This window comes from Salmo salar, chromosome 07 (assembly GCF_965601325.2).
Source record: "Salmo salar chromosome 07, fSalSal1, whole genome shotgun sequence".
In the NCBI taxonomy this organism is placed as follows: Eukaryota; Metazoa; Chordata; class Actinopteri; order Salmoniformes; family Salmonidae; genus Salmo; species Salmo salar.
In genome coordinates, this window is record NC_138297.1 from 12,959,739 (window position 1) to 12,975,731 (window position 15,993).

At 41.2% G+C, this 15,993-nt stretch overlaps 1 protein-coding gene across 2 annotated transcripts in view; it reads right to left on the reverse strand.

Moving 5' to 3' along the window:
• Window positions 1–13,962, reverse strand: part of rbpjb (recombination signal binding protein for immunoglobulin kappa J region b) — a 79,677-nt gene extending 65,715 nt beyond the window's left edge. For both annotated transcript variants that reach the window (XR_006770563.2, XM_014206508.3), the window contains exon 1: window positions 13,828–13,962. Coding sequence is in view for 1 of the 2 variants with exons in the window: in XM_014206508.3 (XP_014061983.1) it covers window positions 13,828–13,847 (20 nt within the window). In the remaining variant the exon portion in view is untranslated. The remainder of the gene's footprint in view (window positions 1–13,827) is intronic.
• Between the last annotated feature and the right edge of the window lie 2,031 nt (window positions 13,963–15,993).

Consider the following 15,993-nt stretch of genomic DNA (forward strand, 5'->3'; position numbering starts at 1 on the left):
CTGTCCTCTGCTTAGAGAGAGATACAGACAGAATGAGACACAGAGAGACAGAGCGAGAGACACAGAGACAGAGCGAGACAGAGCGAGAGAGAGCGAGAGCCGCAGCGAACGAGAGAGCGAGAGAGCGAAGTCAGACATGAGAAATCTCAGCGCCCTTTAGCCCACATGTTGTGTGATCCTCAGCAGACTGAAGTCTGTGTGTTTTGTTGCGCTCCGAGTTTCTCACCTCCAGCCCACTGTCTGGTTTGTGTGTTGTTGTCATGTTAGGAGTAAAAAAAAAAAAAAAGGTTTCAGCTACCCTGTTCCCCTTTTTCAAGTCTCTGTCTGGACTGATGTGGTGTGATGTTTTAAACAGAAAAACACAACTCATGTCTGTCGCTGACCAGCAAAGGAAGAGACGGAGTCTGTCACCTACTTTCTTTTTCATAGATCCCTGCTTCTCCTCCCTCTAATTCTTTCTGCGTCTCTCTCCCTCAATCCCTCTTTTAGCAGAGGGAGGCAGCCTCTCCTTCTCCCTGGATGCAATCGTCACTTGCAAGGGCACAGTGGCAGTGGAGCCCCTGGAGCCACACAAAGGAATTGACAGGTTGTGTGTGTGGTGTGTCTGGCCTTGCCAGTCTCCATGGTGCCACAGGCTAATATTAGCCTCTGACTGGGGAGGGTGACAGAGGTAGCAGGAGAAGGATGACATAGGGAGCAGGAAGAGGGTGAATGCCAGGGCTGGTGAAAGACAAAATGGTTAACTAGGCGGCTGACTGGTTGTAGTAGGTTCTCAATATTTTCCTAGCTCTTAGCCATGGTTGTGTTGCAGACATAGAAATGGAATGTAGGGCTAATTTTATGGTGGTGGTTGCAGCATCCTAGCATGGGTTGGATAATGATGACCTCATAGCTGGTGTAGGCTATACTAACGGGTCTCTGAAATGGTTCGTCCGTCTCTGTGAGGAGGTTCCTTGCCAACTGCCACTCCTTGGTCCTCAGATGGGAGAGCGTGGCAGTTGGGGATGCTGACGGTGATGGGGGTTTCCCTCATGTGAACTCTATGGCCTAGTAAAGGAAACAGACTTCCAAAAGGCTAATGTTGCCTACAGTCCAGATTCAAAAACACCAGTCTGAAAAGAGACAGAACTTTGACTGACTAAAGAGTCTGGTGGTTAGTCAACTATCAACCACAATCTAAAAATCCATTGAGGTCCAAAAACAACACATTCAACAAGCCATTTTTGCAAGGCCAAAAACATTAGAGAACAAAGGATTTCTTTCTAAACAGATGCTCTCCTGCTAGGGTCTCTTGGTAACGTCAAGCATATTATGAATGTCTAATAAACAGCGCTTGGCAGAACTCTTTCCCCCCTATTAAAAGAGTACGTGTCCAAAAACAAATCCACTTTTCTCACCCTAGGAGTCCGCCCCCACTCTTTTCACAAGAAAAACAAATAAAAACTGCAGCAGGAATAAAAAAATATTATTTTTTTTAGAAGTCAATACCATTCAAGCTGTATCCAACAGTTTTGTTTTTTTCCACTGTGTGTGCTGTAAAAGATTGCAAAACATGACATGATTCTGGGATGGTTGGAGAAGACGTTGAATGAAATCAAATGAGCAAGACAGACATGGGGATCACTTCATGTTTTCTGAATGAAACATCCTGAAATGTAACGGTGGGGCAGAAAACGCTGACGCCGGTATAAAGACGGCTGGTTCCCTTGGCGATGCTGAAACTCGCTTGGCTTGAGGAGAGAGGGGGCACCGCAAAACAGTACTTTCTGAGCTCGCCCTTTCCCTCTCTCTAGCCTCGGAGAGAGGATTAGCAAGGCCAACAACAACAGGGAACTTGGGCTTTGTTCAACCATGACGCGAGGGTGTTTTCAAAACCACACCGGCTTATTTGCATGGAGAATTCTTCTTATCTTGTCCTTCTTGAAACAATAACGCGTTTTGAGCCCCAGAGATAAAGTTGGAGCTCATGCAGAGCTCACGCAAGCAAATACTGCATTCTCACTTGGGTAAAGAGAGGGGGGAGCGCTTTCCTCCTACAAAGAATTCAATTCTTGTCTGGTGACGGTAAGGGAATAACTTAAAAAAAACTCTGGCCCTCAGGCTTTTGGGAATAAGGAAATGCACCCCCAACCCCAACAAGAAAAGGTTAATCAAATACACAAGGTCATTTCCATGTAAAAGGACACATTAGCATTCAACATGTGAAGTTTATTGGAGCGTATCAAATTTGGTGTCAAATGAAAGCAAAAAGAGTCTATATTTTTCAGGCATGAAGGCAAGTTTTTCAACCATTTTCCATCCTAAAAATTTGGAATAAGCAAAGGCTTTAAATTCTGGTCACACAGATGGAAAAGGGGTCATCTGCAGAAATGATTTGCCTTCTCTAAGAAATATTGCATAGTGTCTGTTTCTGTTACCAGAAACCCACATATCTTTAAGATATTATGTAATTCCTCTCCCTCATGAGGGAGGATTATCAAAGTTCACAGAAGTTAATGTTTCTACTGATAGCAAATTTGGTTTTTGAATTATTAAGTGATTAAAACATGTCACTCTTACCAAAATCGGTAAGAGAGTGACCAATTTTTTTTAGCAGTAACAGAGTAACTACAATTGAATTGGCCACAACAGGAAATCATAGCAGTCACAAACCACAGTTGCAGTAGAGCACAGCACAGCAGAGTAGAGTAGAGCACAGCAGAGTATAGCACAGCAGAGTAGAGTAGAGCAGAGCACAGCACAGCAGAGCACAGCACAGAGTAGAGCACAGGAGAGCAGAGCACAGCAGAGTACATGCATACATTTAATGTATGGGTGGTCCCGGGAATCGAACCCACTGCCCTAGCGTTGTAAGTACCATGCTCTACCAACTGAGCAACAGAGGACCACAATAATAATTTAAAAAATGTAAAAAAGGACCACAATAATGACGGATAATTAACATTAACGCCTAAAGGCTTGATTCTGTCGACATACTCGAGGCACGGTTCACTCAGATCAAATGGTCACGAGAGTGAGGGACAGTCATTTGTTGCGCACCGCACATCACCCACAACTGAGCGGAGGCGGTCAGCATTTTGAAACCATTTAACTTAATTGCTTAAAACCTGGATATCATTTTATGAAGTACATCTTAACTGCTTTCAAAGTAGCCTACCCTAATCAAAACACAACCATAGAAATTTTGAGGGAGTTAATTAATAAACCCTTAATATGCCATTGAAATCAGCATCTCTCATCTATTGGTTTTCAAATCAAAGTTATTTTATTGTCCAGCAGCCAAAGGCATAATCCAAGTCATATTAGTAACCCATGCTAGTTGTTGCATCTTTTAGATCTCCCCTCTTAATTTCAAAACACATATTTTAAACTGGTGCATAGCCTACAGCCATCTGTGCATTATCATAGGAATAAATAAATATTATAAGCATTTTCAACTGAAACGGTTGTTGCATCAGTCTCATGGCTTCTTTTTTTTTATGCATGTGCTGAGGTTGTACGTCATAGGTCGTATTTTGGTTCGGTCATCCCAGAGTCTGTTTTTAACTGTAAATATATTTCTTAATTCGAGCCCTGGGGGGAATTATTTTATAAAAACAAAAGTATTTGGTTGTAATGTTGCAATATTTTATAGGCTACTAAGTGTGGCCAACCATCCTCCAGGAGAGTGTTAAAGGGGCAGTGTTGTATTTTGAGACAGGCTTGAATATGCAGATAAACCAATAGACAGTGTGTAGCCTACATTTGTCTGATTCTCTATGGTAGAAAAAAAAATAGTAATGCATTGTATTTTGTAAAGATGCATCCTTATTTGGTGACAAGTGACTTGAGCTTTTGAACAAGTAAAAAAATATCTGTCCTACTTAGGACTGGGCGATATGGCCAGAATATTATATCACAGGAAAAATATACAACATTTGTGACCGTATTTAATGTTTTGGAATAATAAAAGTTCTACATTTGCTTTATGAGTAGTGAGTGATCCCAGGGTGCTTTATGAGTAGTGAGTGATCCCAGGGTGCTTTATGAGTAGTGAGTGATCCCTAGGGTGCTTTATGAGTAGTGAGTGATCCCTAGGGTGCTTTATGAGTAGTGAGTGATCCCTAGGGTGCTTTATGAGTAGTGAGTGATCCCTAGGGTGCTTTATGAGTAGTGAGTGATCCCTAGGGTGCTTTATGAGTAGTGAGTGATCCCTAGGGTGCTTTATGAGTAGTGAGTGATCCCTAGGGTGCTTTATGAGTAGTGAGTGATCCCTAGGGTGCTTTATGAGTAGTGAGTGATCCCTAGGGTGCTTTATGAGTAGTGAGTGATCCCTAGGGTGCTTTATGAGTAGTGAGTGATCCCTAGGGTGCTTTATGAGTAGTGAGTGATCCCAGGGTGCTTTATGAGTAGTGAGTGATCCCTAGGGTGGCAACACATACATTCTTAGTGATTGCAATGAGTCTTTCTCCATTCTGATTGTTTTATACTGTTCAATTCAACCAAAACAAATTTCAGCACTTTTATCATTTCCTGCACTCAATTGCAGTGGTGGAAAAAGTACCCAATTGTCATACTTGAGTAAAAGTAAAGATATGTTAATAGAAAATGACTCCAGTAAAACTGAAAGTCACCCAGTAAAATACTACTTGAGTAAAAGTCTAAAAGTATTTGGTTTTAAAATGTATTTAAGTATCAAAAGTAAATGTAAATGATAAAATGTACTTAAGAAAAAGTAGAAATCATTTCAAAATTCTTATATTAAGCAAACCAGATGGCACCAATTCCTTTTTTTCTTTACGGATAGCCAGGGGCACACTGCAAATCTCAGACATAACACAAATGCTTTGTTTGTAAGTTTAGTGAGTCCACCAGATCAGGGGCAGTAGATGACCAGGGATGTTCTCTTCATAAGTGCGAAAATTGGACCATTTTCATGTCCTGCTAATAAGCATTCAAAATGTAACTAGTACTTTTAGGTGCCAGGGAAAATGTATGGAGTAAAAAGTACAGTATTTTCTTTAGGAATGTAGTGAAGTAAAAGTTGTCAAAAATAGTAAAGTACAGATACCCCCCAAAAAACGACTTAAGTAGTACTTAAAAGTATTTTTACTTAAGTACTTCACACCACTGCTCATTTGAGAATTTCCACACTGCCATCTAGTGCTGCACAATATGGGCAAATAATCTAAGACTTATTTAACCAAATGTTGCAATTGCGATTTAGAGCAAAACTGTTAGAATGACTATTCTAATTCTATAGTTAGAATATAATAGTGGGCACTTTGAATACAGTGTTGTTTGACATGACAACAAATTAAAATGCCAGGGAGGAGTTATTGTGACAGAGTAGGAACTAAAGTGTTGATAAGTGTTTCCTATAAGCTTTGGCTACATTGCATGTTTTTTCTTAGCTACTTCGTGTAGCAAACATATTCTTGCTTTGCAAATTCCTCTTTGATTTAGAAGATACTGTTGCACAAAACAACATTCTGAGTTAGGTCTACACCGTCACTGGTATTATCAGGCTGTATTACCTAGCTACGTTTGCTCTTACTCAGTACATTTATTAGCTAGCTAGCTATTAGCATTAGCGGCTAACAATTAGCATCTCAAGATTTAGGGCAACTTGCTAAAACAAGACAAACTAGATGTTTGCTGATGTAAGAAACAAACTAATAGTGTCATTATAGAACACTAGCGGATTTATATTAATTAGCAAAGTGAAAACAGAATTGTTGCATGTGCTGCTTTGACCATGCAGACTGAACGCAAGAGTATCGCGGTTGAGGAACATCAAACGCTCTCCTTGAGTGACAGGGGGCGTGGCAAGGTCTGTGTGGAAAGTGTCACGAAGAGAAAGAGCAGAAAGAGATGACTCAAGTAGCGAAGTAAACTATAAAAATTGACATTACACATGGCATATTACATTTAACAAACCAAACATTCAAATACCGGTATAGAAGGTAAAGTAAAAACCCAAACCGGTATATATCATAAAATACAGTATACCGCCCAACCCTAGTCCTACTTGTCTGAAGGACAAGTGCCTAAAAAAAAGAGTTACCGTCAAGCCCTGGCCAGTGTGTAGAATAATAACCAAACATGCAAAGGAGGATATTAAATGTTTATACCTTTGTGCACCTATTCAAGATACAACACCATGAAGGGATTTTTTTTTGTAGCATTGTTTTTTCCTTTATTTTGACAGACAGTCAATGCTGAGACCCAAGGTCTCTTTTCCAGATTAGCCCTGTATAGCACCACAATACACATCAAAATACAATAAACACATTAAAACTACACATTTTCCATTTCTGTATAGTACAGTTCAAGGACCCATGATGTCATTCTGTTACAGTCATTCTGTTTTTGGGGTGTTGATCCACTGTCCAGCTTACTGTCGTTTAACAACCAAAATAGATGTTTTCAAACTCAAAGTGTCATATCATAGTGGAAAACCATTTTTTTCTGCAGACAATCTTAATTCAGAGTAGATATTTAACAGATTTTTTGAAAACATGGTCTAACAAAAAAAAAATTATAATAAGATTTTACTGTCAATTCTGTTACCAAACTGCATCTGCACTGTTCCTCAAGTGTTTAAGAAACAATTTCTTGTTAAAAGCAGACTTCAGCATATAGGCATATGGTTTGTTAAAACGTTGTAATCAATGGTTGATGCTTGGCAACACTTTAAAGTGAAAGAGTGAGTGTCAGCATCACTGCAACCCTGGAATTGACAAATAAAGAAAACCACTTATGTAAAAAAAAAAAAATGGTTAACTAATGTATGAGATATATGTGGATTGGGCTTATTCTCATTGGCAGACATCCTTGCCTCTTCCACACTCACACTAGCGTGTGGCGGAGGACCAAGTATGGGGAGCGCCAAGATGGGCGTATGCCAAGCCAAATGACTCAAAAATGTGCCTTTTCATCCCTTGTGTTTGCTCAGAAAGAGATTGTTTCTTTCTTGCTCTCCTTTCAAAGAGAAAGCAAAATACAAAAAGAAAGAAGAACTGAAGAATGGAGATAAAACAAGACTGAGCGTGATAGGGAAGCATGTCATAACTAGGGCTGTTGCAGTGACCGTATTACCGCCACACCAGCAGTCATGACCTCAGTAAAATTCCATGTGACCGTTGAGTCACGGTAATGTCCTCTTATGCAGTCTGGACATGGTTGGTAGTACCCAACTCACTAACAACCATCAGGACATAATGGCCTGGTACTCAGGACTCTATTGTCCCTCTAACATCAATGCAAATGCTATCAACAAAAAAAGAATAAAAAATACAAATAAAAAAAATGTTTAAAAAATATATCTTTTTTATTTTTTTAAATCGCACCAAAAACCTAGCAAAACAGTATTGTGCTTTTAAAACTCACCTTATTTTGAAGAAAGAAGTTCAACAACAGGTTGTAACTGAGTGGAAAACATGGTTGTTGTGGATGTTGTTTCAAAGCCTAACACAATGAAATGGACAGCAGCTTTCTAAAGTGATGATTCACTCAAAACTGTCATAAGCATATTGAAGCATATGCCTTGATGAGCCCGGAAAAAAACCAGAAAATTAAAATAATTATTGTGCCATTAGACAATACATAGTCTACAGCATATTACACACGGCAGAACATAAAAAATAATTTAAAAAAACAGATTTAAGTAGTATTTGGAACATAATTGGTCTAGCCTATTCCAAACGTTAAAAAATTATTTTAATGGACTTTGAGTGAGGACTGTATTATTATGCATACTGGGTGGACTGGTTACCTTATGCTACGCTCCAAACTTTCTATCCATGAGTCTGGGAGAAAATGTACAGGTCTAGCTGATGCGGTTGGTTCAATGAATGTGCAAAGCGGCTTATATTTGGTTTTGAATAGCCTAGTAATAGGGCATTTTTATATATTTCCATAATTCATAGGCTGAAATATTACCTTTAGCTACAGAATATCTCACCGCCGTGCGTTTCCATCTCCTCTCTCCTTCATTCCTTCTTAAGCACGCAGAGAGAGCGGCTGACAGTTTAATGAAATATGTTTTGTTGTGAAAACATGTTACTATTGATGTGTCTTCAGATCGACCAAAGATAAATAATGGATTTAGTGTGATGGTGTACATCTATATATTTTATTTATTTATGTAGATGTGTTTATGCTAATTAACGTGAGACCGGCAGTCTTTTGTATGACAATAACCGGCTGACAAAATGTCATGACCGCCACGGCCCTAGTCATAACTCCATCAAGTTGAGTGCAACCTAGCTGGTCCATGTTGGCCAATACGCATCAGGAGATATCACAATGAAATGAAGCCATAGCACCTTTTCAAATCATCCTGGCAACTTTGTCGGGTAAAAACTACAAGACAGGCAAACTGCATGTTATTCATTGCCTTCCATGTTCAATGAATCTGCCTCTGACTTTGGAGATGTTTCAGAGCGTTTACTGACTGTGGGGTACATCTCTTCAGTAAGACCATCTGTACAGCTCTCAGGTCACAACATGTCAAACAGATCGGCTCTTTACCAGCATGTATCTCCTCCCTCAACCAATCCTTCAATGCCTCAGGTAGAGGAGGGAGTGAGGCGGGGAGTGCGAGTGTCAGGAGGGATGAATCGGTGGGCCCTTTTAACTCCACCCCAGCCCTCTGCCACAAGAAAGGTCACTGGTTCCACATCTGCTCCTCTCTCTGAACCTCTCCTTTCATAATGTGTGAACTGGAAGAGGGAGAGGACCCTGGAGACCGCTTCACACACACACACACACACACACACACACACACACACACACACACCTCAACTCCTGTGTGAGGGAACACGCACACCACATACACACACACAGTGACTCACACGTACGCTTAACACAACACACTCCCCAAATAGCCACAAACACGCAAAAATGCACACACACACCACCTCTGTCCCTCACAGGCAGGTTTAAAGGTGTCATGACATGGTTGAAAAGAGAACTGGCGTTGACTCGACTAAGTCTTCCCGACGTACGCCTTTTGGCAAAGGGGTAAAAAGTGTGAGGACATGAGAAAAAACATAATAAGAAGTTGAATCAAATACCGTTCCCTGGGGCCAAGCAGAGGCAGCATTGTGTTGAAATAAGTGATTCATGCTTTTATCATCCCAGATTGTGTTCTTTCAGCCAGAGCTGCTAGGCTCAGTGGTATCCTCACTGAGGTTGGAAGAAAGATTGCTGTGTAATCTGATCTTTTTCCAGTTTTCTAACATTCAGTGAGCTGTGTTGAGGAGATAGGCTGCAGGTAAGCTAGTCTTATGTTCCGTGACTGCTCAAATATGAATTCCTGTGGATAATTTGGAAGAGGTTTTTATCTCATTTTAGACAAAATAAACATTTACTATGGAGAGACATCCTGACTGAATTCTTCACCGCTTCTCTTATCAAAAGGACAGATCATGTACAATGCCACATGATACTATTTAGGATAAACTGAGCTGAAAGAGTTCAGATATAAAAGTACCAGTCAAAAGTTTGGACACACTCATTCCAGGGGTTCTTTGTTTTTACAATGTTCTACATTGTAGAATAAGAGCAAAGAAATCAAAACGATGAAATAACACATTTGGAAGTAACCCCCCCAAAAAATGTTTAAAATAAAATAAAATTCTAAATATATATTTAAGATTCTTCAAAGTAGCCACCCTTTGCCTTGATGACAGCTTTGCACTCTTGGCATTCTCTCAACCAGCTTCACCTCGAATATTTTCCAACAGTCTTGAAGGATTTCCCACAAATGCTGAGCACTTGTTGCCTGCTTATCCTTCACTCTGCAGTCCAACTCATCCCAAACCATCTCAATTGGGTTAAGGTTGGGTGGTTGTGGAGGGCAGGTCATCTGATGCAGCACTCCATCACTCTCCTTGGTCAAATAGCCCTTACACAGCCTGGAGGTGTGTTTTGGACCATTGTCCTGTTGAAAAACAAATGATAGTGGGACTAAGTGTAAACCATATGGGATGGCATATTGCTGCAGGAGGCTGTGGTGCCATGCTGGTTAAGTGTTCCTTGAATTCTAAATAAATCACAGACAGTGTCACCAGCAAAACACCCCCACACCACCTCCTCCATGCTTCATGATGGGAACCACACACGGGGAGATCAGTTCACCTACTCTATGTCTCAAAAAGACAGGGCGGGTGGAAACAAAAATCTCAAATTTGAACTCAAACAAAAAGGACATATTTCCACCGGTCTAATGTCCATTGCTCGTGATTCTTGGCCCAAGCAAATCTCTTATTCTAATTGGTGTCCTTTAGTAGTGGTTTCTTTGCAGCAATTCGACCATGAATCCCTGATTCAAACAGTCTCCTCTGAACAGTTGATGTTGAGATGTGTCTTTTACTTGAACTCTGAAGCATTTATTTGGGCTGAAATTTCTGAGGCTGCTAACTCTAATGAACTTATCCTCTGCAGCAGAGGTAACTCTGGGTCTTCCTTTCCTGTGGCGGTCCTCATGAGAGCCAGTTTCATCATAGCGCTTGATGGTTTTTGCGACTGCACTTGAAGAAACTTTAAAAGTTCTTAATTTCCCAGACTGACTAACCTTCATATCTTAAAGTAACATCGAGAGCATCCTGACTGGTTGCATCACTGCCTGGTATGGCAATTGCTCGGCCTCTGACCACAAAGCACCACAGACAGTAGTGCGTACAGCCCAGTACATCACTGGGGCTAAGCTGCCTGCCATCCAGGACCTCTACACCAGGCGGTGTCAGAGAAGGCTCTAAAAATTGTCAAAGACCCCAGCCACCCCAGTCATAGACTGTTCTCTCTACTACCGCATGGCAAGCGGTACCGGAGTGCCAAGTCTTGGACAAAAAGGCTTCTCAACAGTTTTTACCCCCAAGCCATAAGACTCCTGAACAGGTAATCAAATGGCTACCCGGACTATTTGCATTGTGCCCCCCCAACCCCTCTTTTACGCTGCTGCTACTCTCTGTTTATCATATATGCATAGTCACTTTAACTATACATTCATGTACATACTACCTCAATTGGGCCAACCAACCAGTGCCCCGCACATTGGCTAACCGGGCTATCTGCATTGTGTCCCACCCACCACCCCTCTTTTACGCCACTGCTAGTCTGTTCATCATATATGCATGTCACTAACCATATCTACATGTACATACTACCTCAACCAGCCTGACTAACCGGTGTCTGTATGTAGCCTTGCTACTGTATATAGCCTGTCTTTTTACTGTTGTTTTATTTCTTTACCTAACTATTGTTCACCTAATACCTTTTTTTGCACTATTGGTTAGAGCCTGTAAGTAAGCATTTCACTGTAAGGTCTACACCTGTTGTATTCGTCACACGTGACAAATAAACATTGATTTGATTTAATGATGGACTGTTGTTTCTCTTTGATAATTTGAGCTGTTCTTGCCATAATATGGACTTGGTATTTTACCAAATAGGGCTCTCTTCTGTATACCCCCTACCTTGTCACAACACAACTGATTGGCTCAAATGCATTAAGAAGGAAAGAAATTCCACAGATTTACTGTTAAGAAGGCACACCTGTTAATTTAAATGCATTCCAGGTGACTACCTCATGAAGCTGGTTGAGAGAATGCCAAGAGTGTGCAAAACTGTCATCAAGGCAAAGGGTGCCTACTTTGAAGGATCTCAAATTTTTGATGTCTTCACTATTATTCTACAATGCAGAATTTCTTTACTGGTACTGTACATTACAACCATCTTAACTTAAGCAATACTTTCAGTAAGCCCCTACAATGTGTTAATTTTTTTACACCTTTGCTCACAAACTCAGAAATAGGCTATATAAAGCCTACCGCTTACATTTTTCCAATAAGAATGCATATTCTTATTGGACCCAGTTCAGACTGCCCTCTCATCTCTGCACTAGTGCCCTACCTCAACCCCAGGTCCCTGCCCTGCCAACCCTGAGAGGGGGCCTTGTCTGTCAGATCTGACCCTGTGGGGTTGTGGGGGCACTGGGCTGTGTACAGGCCGGCTGGGCTGTGGGCTCTCTCTCTCATCCCTAGCCTCCAGCCTCGTGTCCAGCCACATGATAATAATGACCCCTTATGGCATTCTAACCCCCCCCCCCACTCACTCCATCCCCCGCAGAAAAAAAGCACACAGCTTTAGTAAATATCATCTGGACAGGTGGCCAGCCACCCAGACCCACCCCGCCTGCCCTCTCTCCAAACAGATATCAGCTCAGGTCTGCTGGAAAGCCCCAAATGAGCACGCAGGCATTGCCCCACCCCCTCCCCCAAAAGGCCCAGCTAATGTCTGTCACCCACTGAGCTGTCTGTGGGGATTACTGACTCCACAGTACAAAAAGGCCTGTGTTTGGCTAATGTGCAGGCAAACCATCGAAATTACAGGACTGTTTTGGGCATGGGAGATATCCATAGACCAGATAGCTACTGTAGATGCTATTTTGATAGTAGTTTATAATACATCATAGTAACATTAATACTAGTTATTGCATCATAAGAGCATTGGAAACTTGGAAAATTAAGCTATAGAGTAGTAGACTTAAGGCAAGCTATGATGACAATACTATTTCCCAGTCAATGATAAAGTCTGGTGACATATAGGCTAATTAAAGCACATTCCATTGATCTTTTTTCATAAAAGAATTACCCACGTTTCATCTCCCAATTGCAAAATTAGCTACAATCAAAGAAATTAGACAAAGCCCATGAAACGGACTAACATTCAAGAAGATAGCGAGTCTGAGGTTATCATTTACCTCGTAGCCTGCAGCAGAAATAATTCAGGGTATTTAGACAGATTAGATAGCTGCCTCTTTTAGGATTGCCTTTCAGAAATGTAAGTAGCTTAAAACTAGTTAAATAACTACAGTAGCTAATTTATTAGAGCGTTGGCTATTTCATAAAGCAGCGAACCAACGTTGGACAGGGGCGTCACATTTCAAGCATATTTTCTTTGAGCTTTACATTTCAGTGGCTCTGTGCTGGCTATCTGACGTTTACCGACCTATATAGAAAGATACAAAATTCCACATGTACAAAATAAAAACAAATATCCACAACGTGATGTTTTTGGACTTTCGGGTAGTTTCTAGAGAATTAGCGTCAGGTTATGCCCCTAGTTGCGCTCAAAAATAAAATAAACATTAGTCTGCACCGCGCATGGAGAGGATATGGCATGGGAAAGCACGGGACTGTTTTATAAACACCACTTTATATTCGAGTGCATTTACGCACGGCAAAACATCACACGTCTGCAAGTGTATTTACCAACAATCGATAGAGAAATATCCAGACAGCTAGCTAGTTAGCCAGCCAGCTAACAACACAGACTTATGAGTTGAACGCAATGTAGACAGAAAACGATGCCTTGCTTGACAAAGCCACAACGTGTTTCAAGCACAGCGGAACACTATATTCAATTGCAACATGGTTAGAAGGTGAATACATTTATATCGTGGGATATATTGTTGAATAATGTTCTCTAAAAATATAGACAAACACAACCGTTTATTTTTCCCCAACCCAGAGCGATTGTACTCGTGTCGTTGCCTGGTGCTGAAAAAGGACCTCAATGCTAGCAGCAACGAGCTAGCTCCAACCCCACAACACCGCACCGTGGTGCAGCAACAGTCAGTACAGTGAAGTAGTCAAACGAAAAAACACACACACAATACATTTAGACAAAGAAAATGCTTTCACCGACTGAAAACAAATGTCCATAAATACCCAAATGTGGTCGGCAATCTATGCTCGAACATAAGCAACCAATTCTCTCTGAAAAACTTAAATTCACTTTAACTCCAGTACAACCACCAGCCCTGAATCTCAGACTTACCCTGTCACAACAGGCGCCATCTTCCACAAACTCTCACCAAAACTCCAACACTCGCGATATCCTTTCTCCCCAGACCAACAATCCGCGGAGACAACAGAAGCAGACTGGCAAAGCAGGAACGATGGAGAGGAGTCCAGAAAGGAGGGGGAGGCGGCGGGTAGAGAGTGAGAGAAAAGGGCAGACACCACAACAATAGGCGTGGGAAACTTCAGACATCACGCGAGACCGGGAAAACTCTCACCATAGACAAACATGGAGGGATCGTGGTCCTATCGCGAGATGGACGTGGAGTGGAGTTGTTGCTTATTTTATAGCGCTGAAATAGTATTCCCACGTGTTCACGGGGTAATAAATTACAGCACCGATTGGAACATAGTTTGGCATAGAATTTTGCACAATGTTGTGAGGAAGCCTGTATTTTCCCAGGCCCCCAGGACTTACTCTGTATGCAATAATAGTGTTTAACATTATTTTTTAATGACTTCCTCATCTTTGTACCCCAGACATACAATTATCTGTAATGTCCTTCAATCGAGCAGTGAATTTCAAACACAGATTCCAACACAAAGACCAATTCCTCACAAAGAAAGACACCTATTGGTAGATGGGTAAAAAAAAAATCTAAGCAGACAATGAATATCCCTTTTGAGCATGGTGAAGTTTGGATGGTGTATCAATACACCCAGTCACTACAAAGATACAGGCTTCGTTCCTAACTCAGTTGCCGGAAAGGAAGGAAACCGCTCAGGGATTTCACCATGAGGCATAAAACTGTTACAAAGTTTAATGGCAGTGATAGGAGAGAACTGAGGATGGATCAACAACATTGGGGTAGCAGGTAGCCCAGTGGTTAGCGCATTGGGCCAGTAACCGAAAGGTTGCTGGATTGAATCCCCAGCTGACAAGGTCAAAATCTGTTGTTCTGCCCCTGAACAAGGCAGTTAACCCACTGTTCCCTGGTAGGCTGGGGAATTTGTTCTTAACTGACTTGCCTAGTTAAATAAAGGTTAAATACAAAATTGTAGTTACTCCACAATACTAACCTAATTGACAGAGTGAAAAGAAGGAAGCCTGTACAGAATAAAAACACTCCGAAACATGCATCCTGTTTGCAGCAAGGCACTAAAGTAAAACTTTTTTTTTAAATGTGGCAAAGCAATTCACTTTTTGTCCTGAATACAGCGCGTTATGTTTGGGGCATATCCAATACAACACCTCAGACGTGGGACCAAGTCATTGTTTTACAAGTTACAAGTAAGTCTCAAGTCTTAGCACTCAAGTCCCAAGTCAAGACAGGCAAGTCCGAGTCAAGACCGTCAAGTATCAAGTCAAGTCGCAAGTCCTAAACTTAGAGTTTCGAGTCCTAAACAAGTCATAATGTGCTCGTCACCATTTCATATTTTTAACAAGAGTAATAGTATATTACATTTACGTAAATCATGAGAAAGACCAATAGTGATCGACTATCGAGGATCACTATGGTGCGCAATCGGGTGATGTAGGCTTGTAGAGAAAAAATGTATGAAATGTATGCATTCACTACTGTAAGTCGCTCTGGATAAAAGCGTCTGCTAAATGACTAAAATGTTTTTTTTTTTAAGTAAAATGTACACAATCGCCCAAACTTAACACACACACACCCTCTCTCTCTGTGTGGTTACAGTAGGCTAACGTATGTCAATGGTTTAAGGAACAGCAGTAACATCAGGCAGGATTTAGGCTACCAACTGCCTAACCAGTTGTAGCTCAATCTTGGGTGCAATGATCACGTTCCCTCACTGACTGACTGTGTGGAGGCTCATTGATTTAACGTTACGTTAGCCTACGTTAGTAGTAATAAAATATATAGCTGTCGGCTATATTAGCCACGACTTACCGTTCTTTGTGCAGCTTCAAATGTCGAACAAAGTTGGAAATTGTTGCGCCTCTGTCTGTAATTTTCATCCCGCATGTTTTGCAAGTTGCAATCCAATTTTTTGTTGATACAGTGTTGTCTTTATATCCCAAAAATAATTGTTTTGGGTATCATCTTTCCAAGGGCTCCATCTGAATTCACCCGCCGACGTTCCTCTGCACTGCCACGCACAACTTTTTCTCAGCTGGCTCAATTTGATTGGCTGCTGTTGTCTGATTCAAACTGTAATCCGTTAAATGAAGAGTGGATGC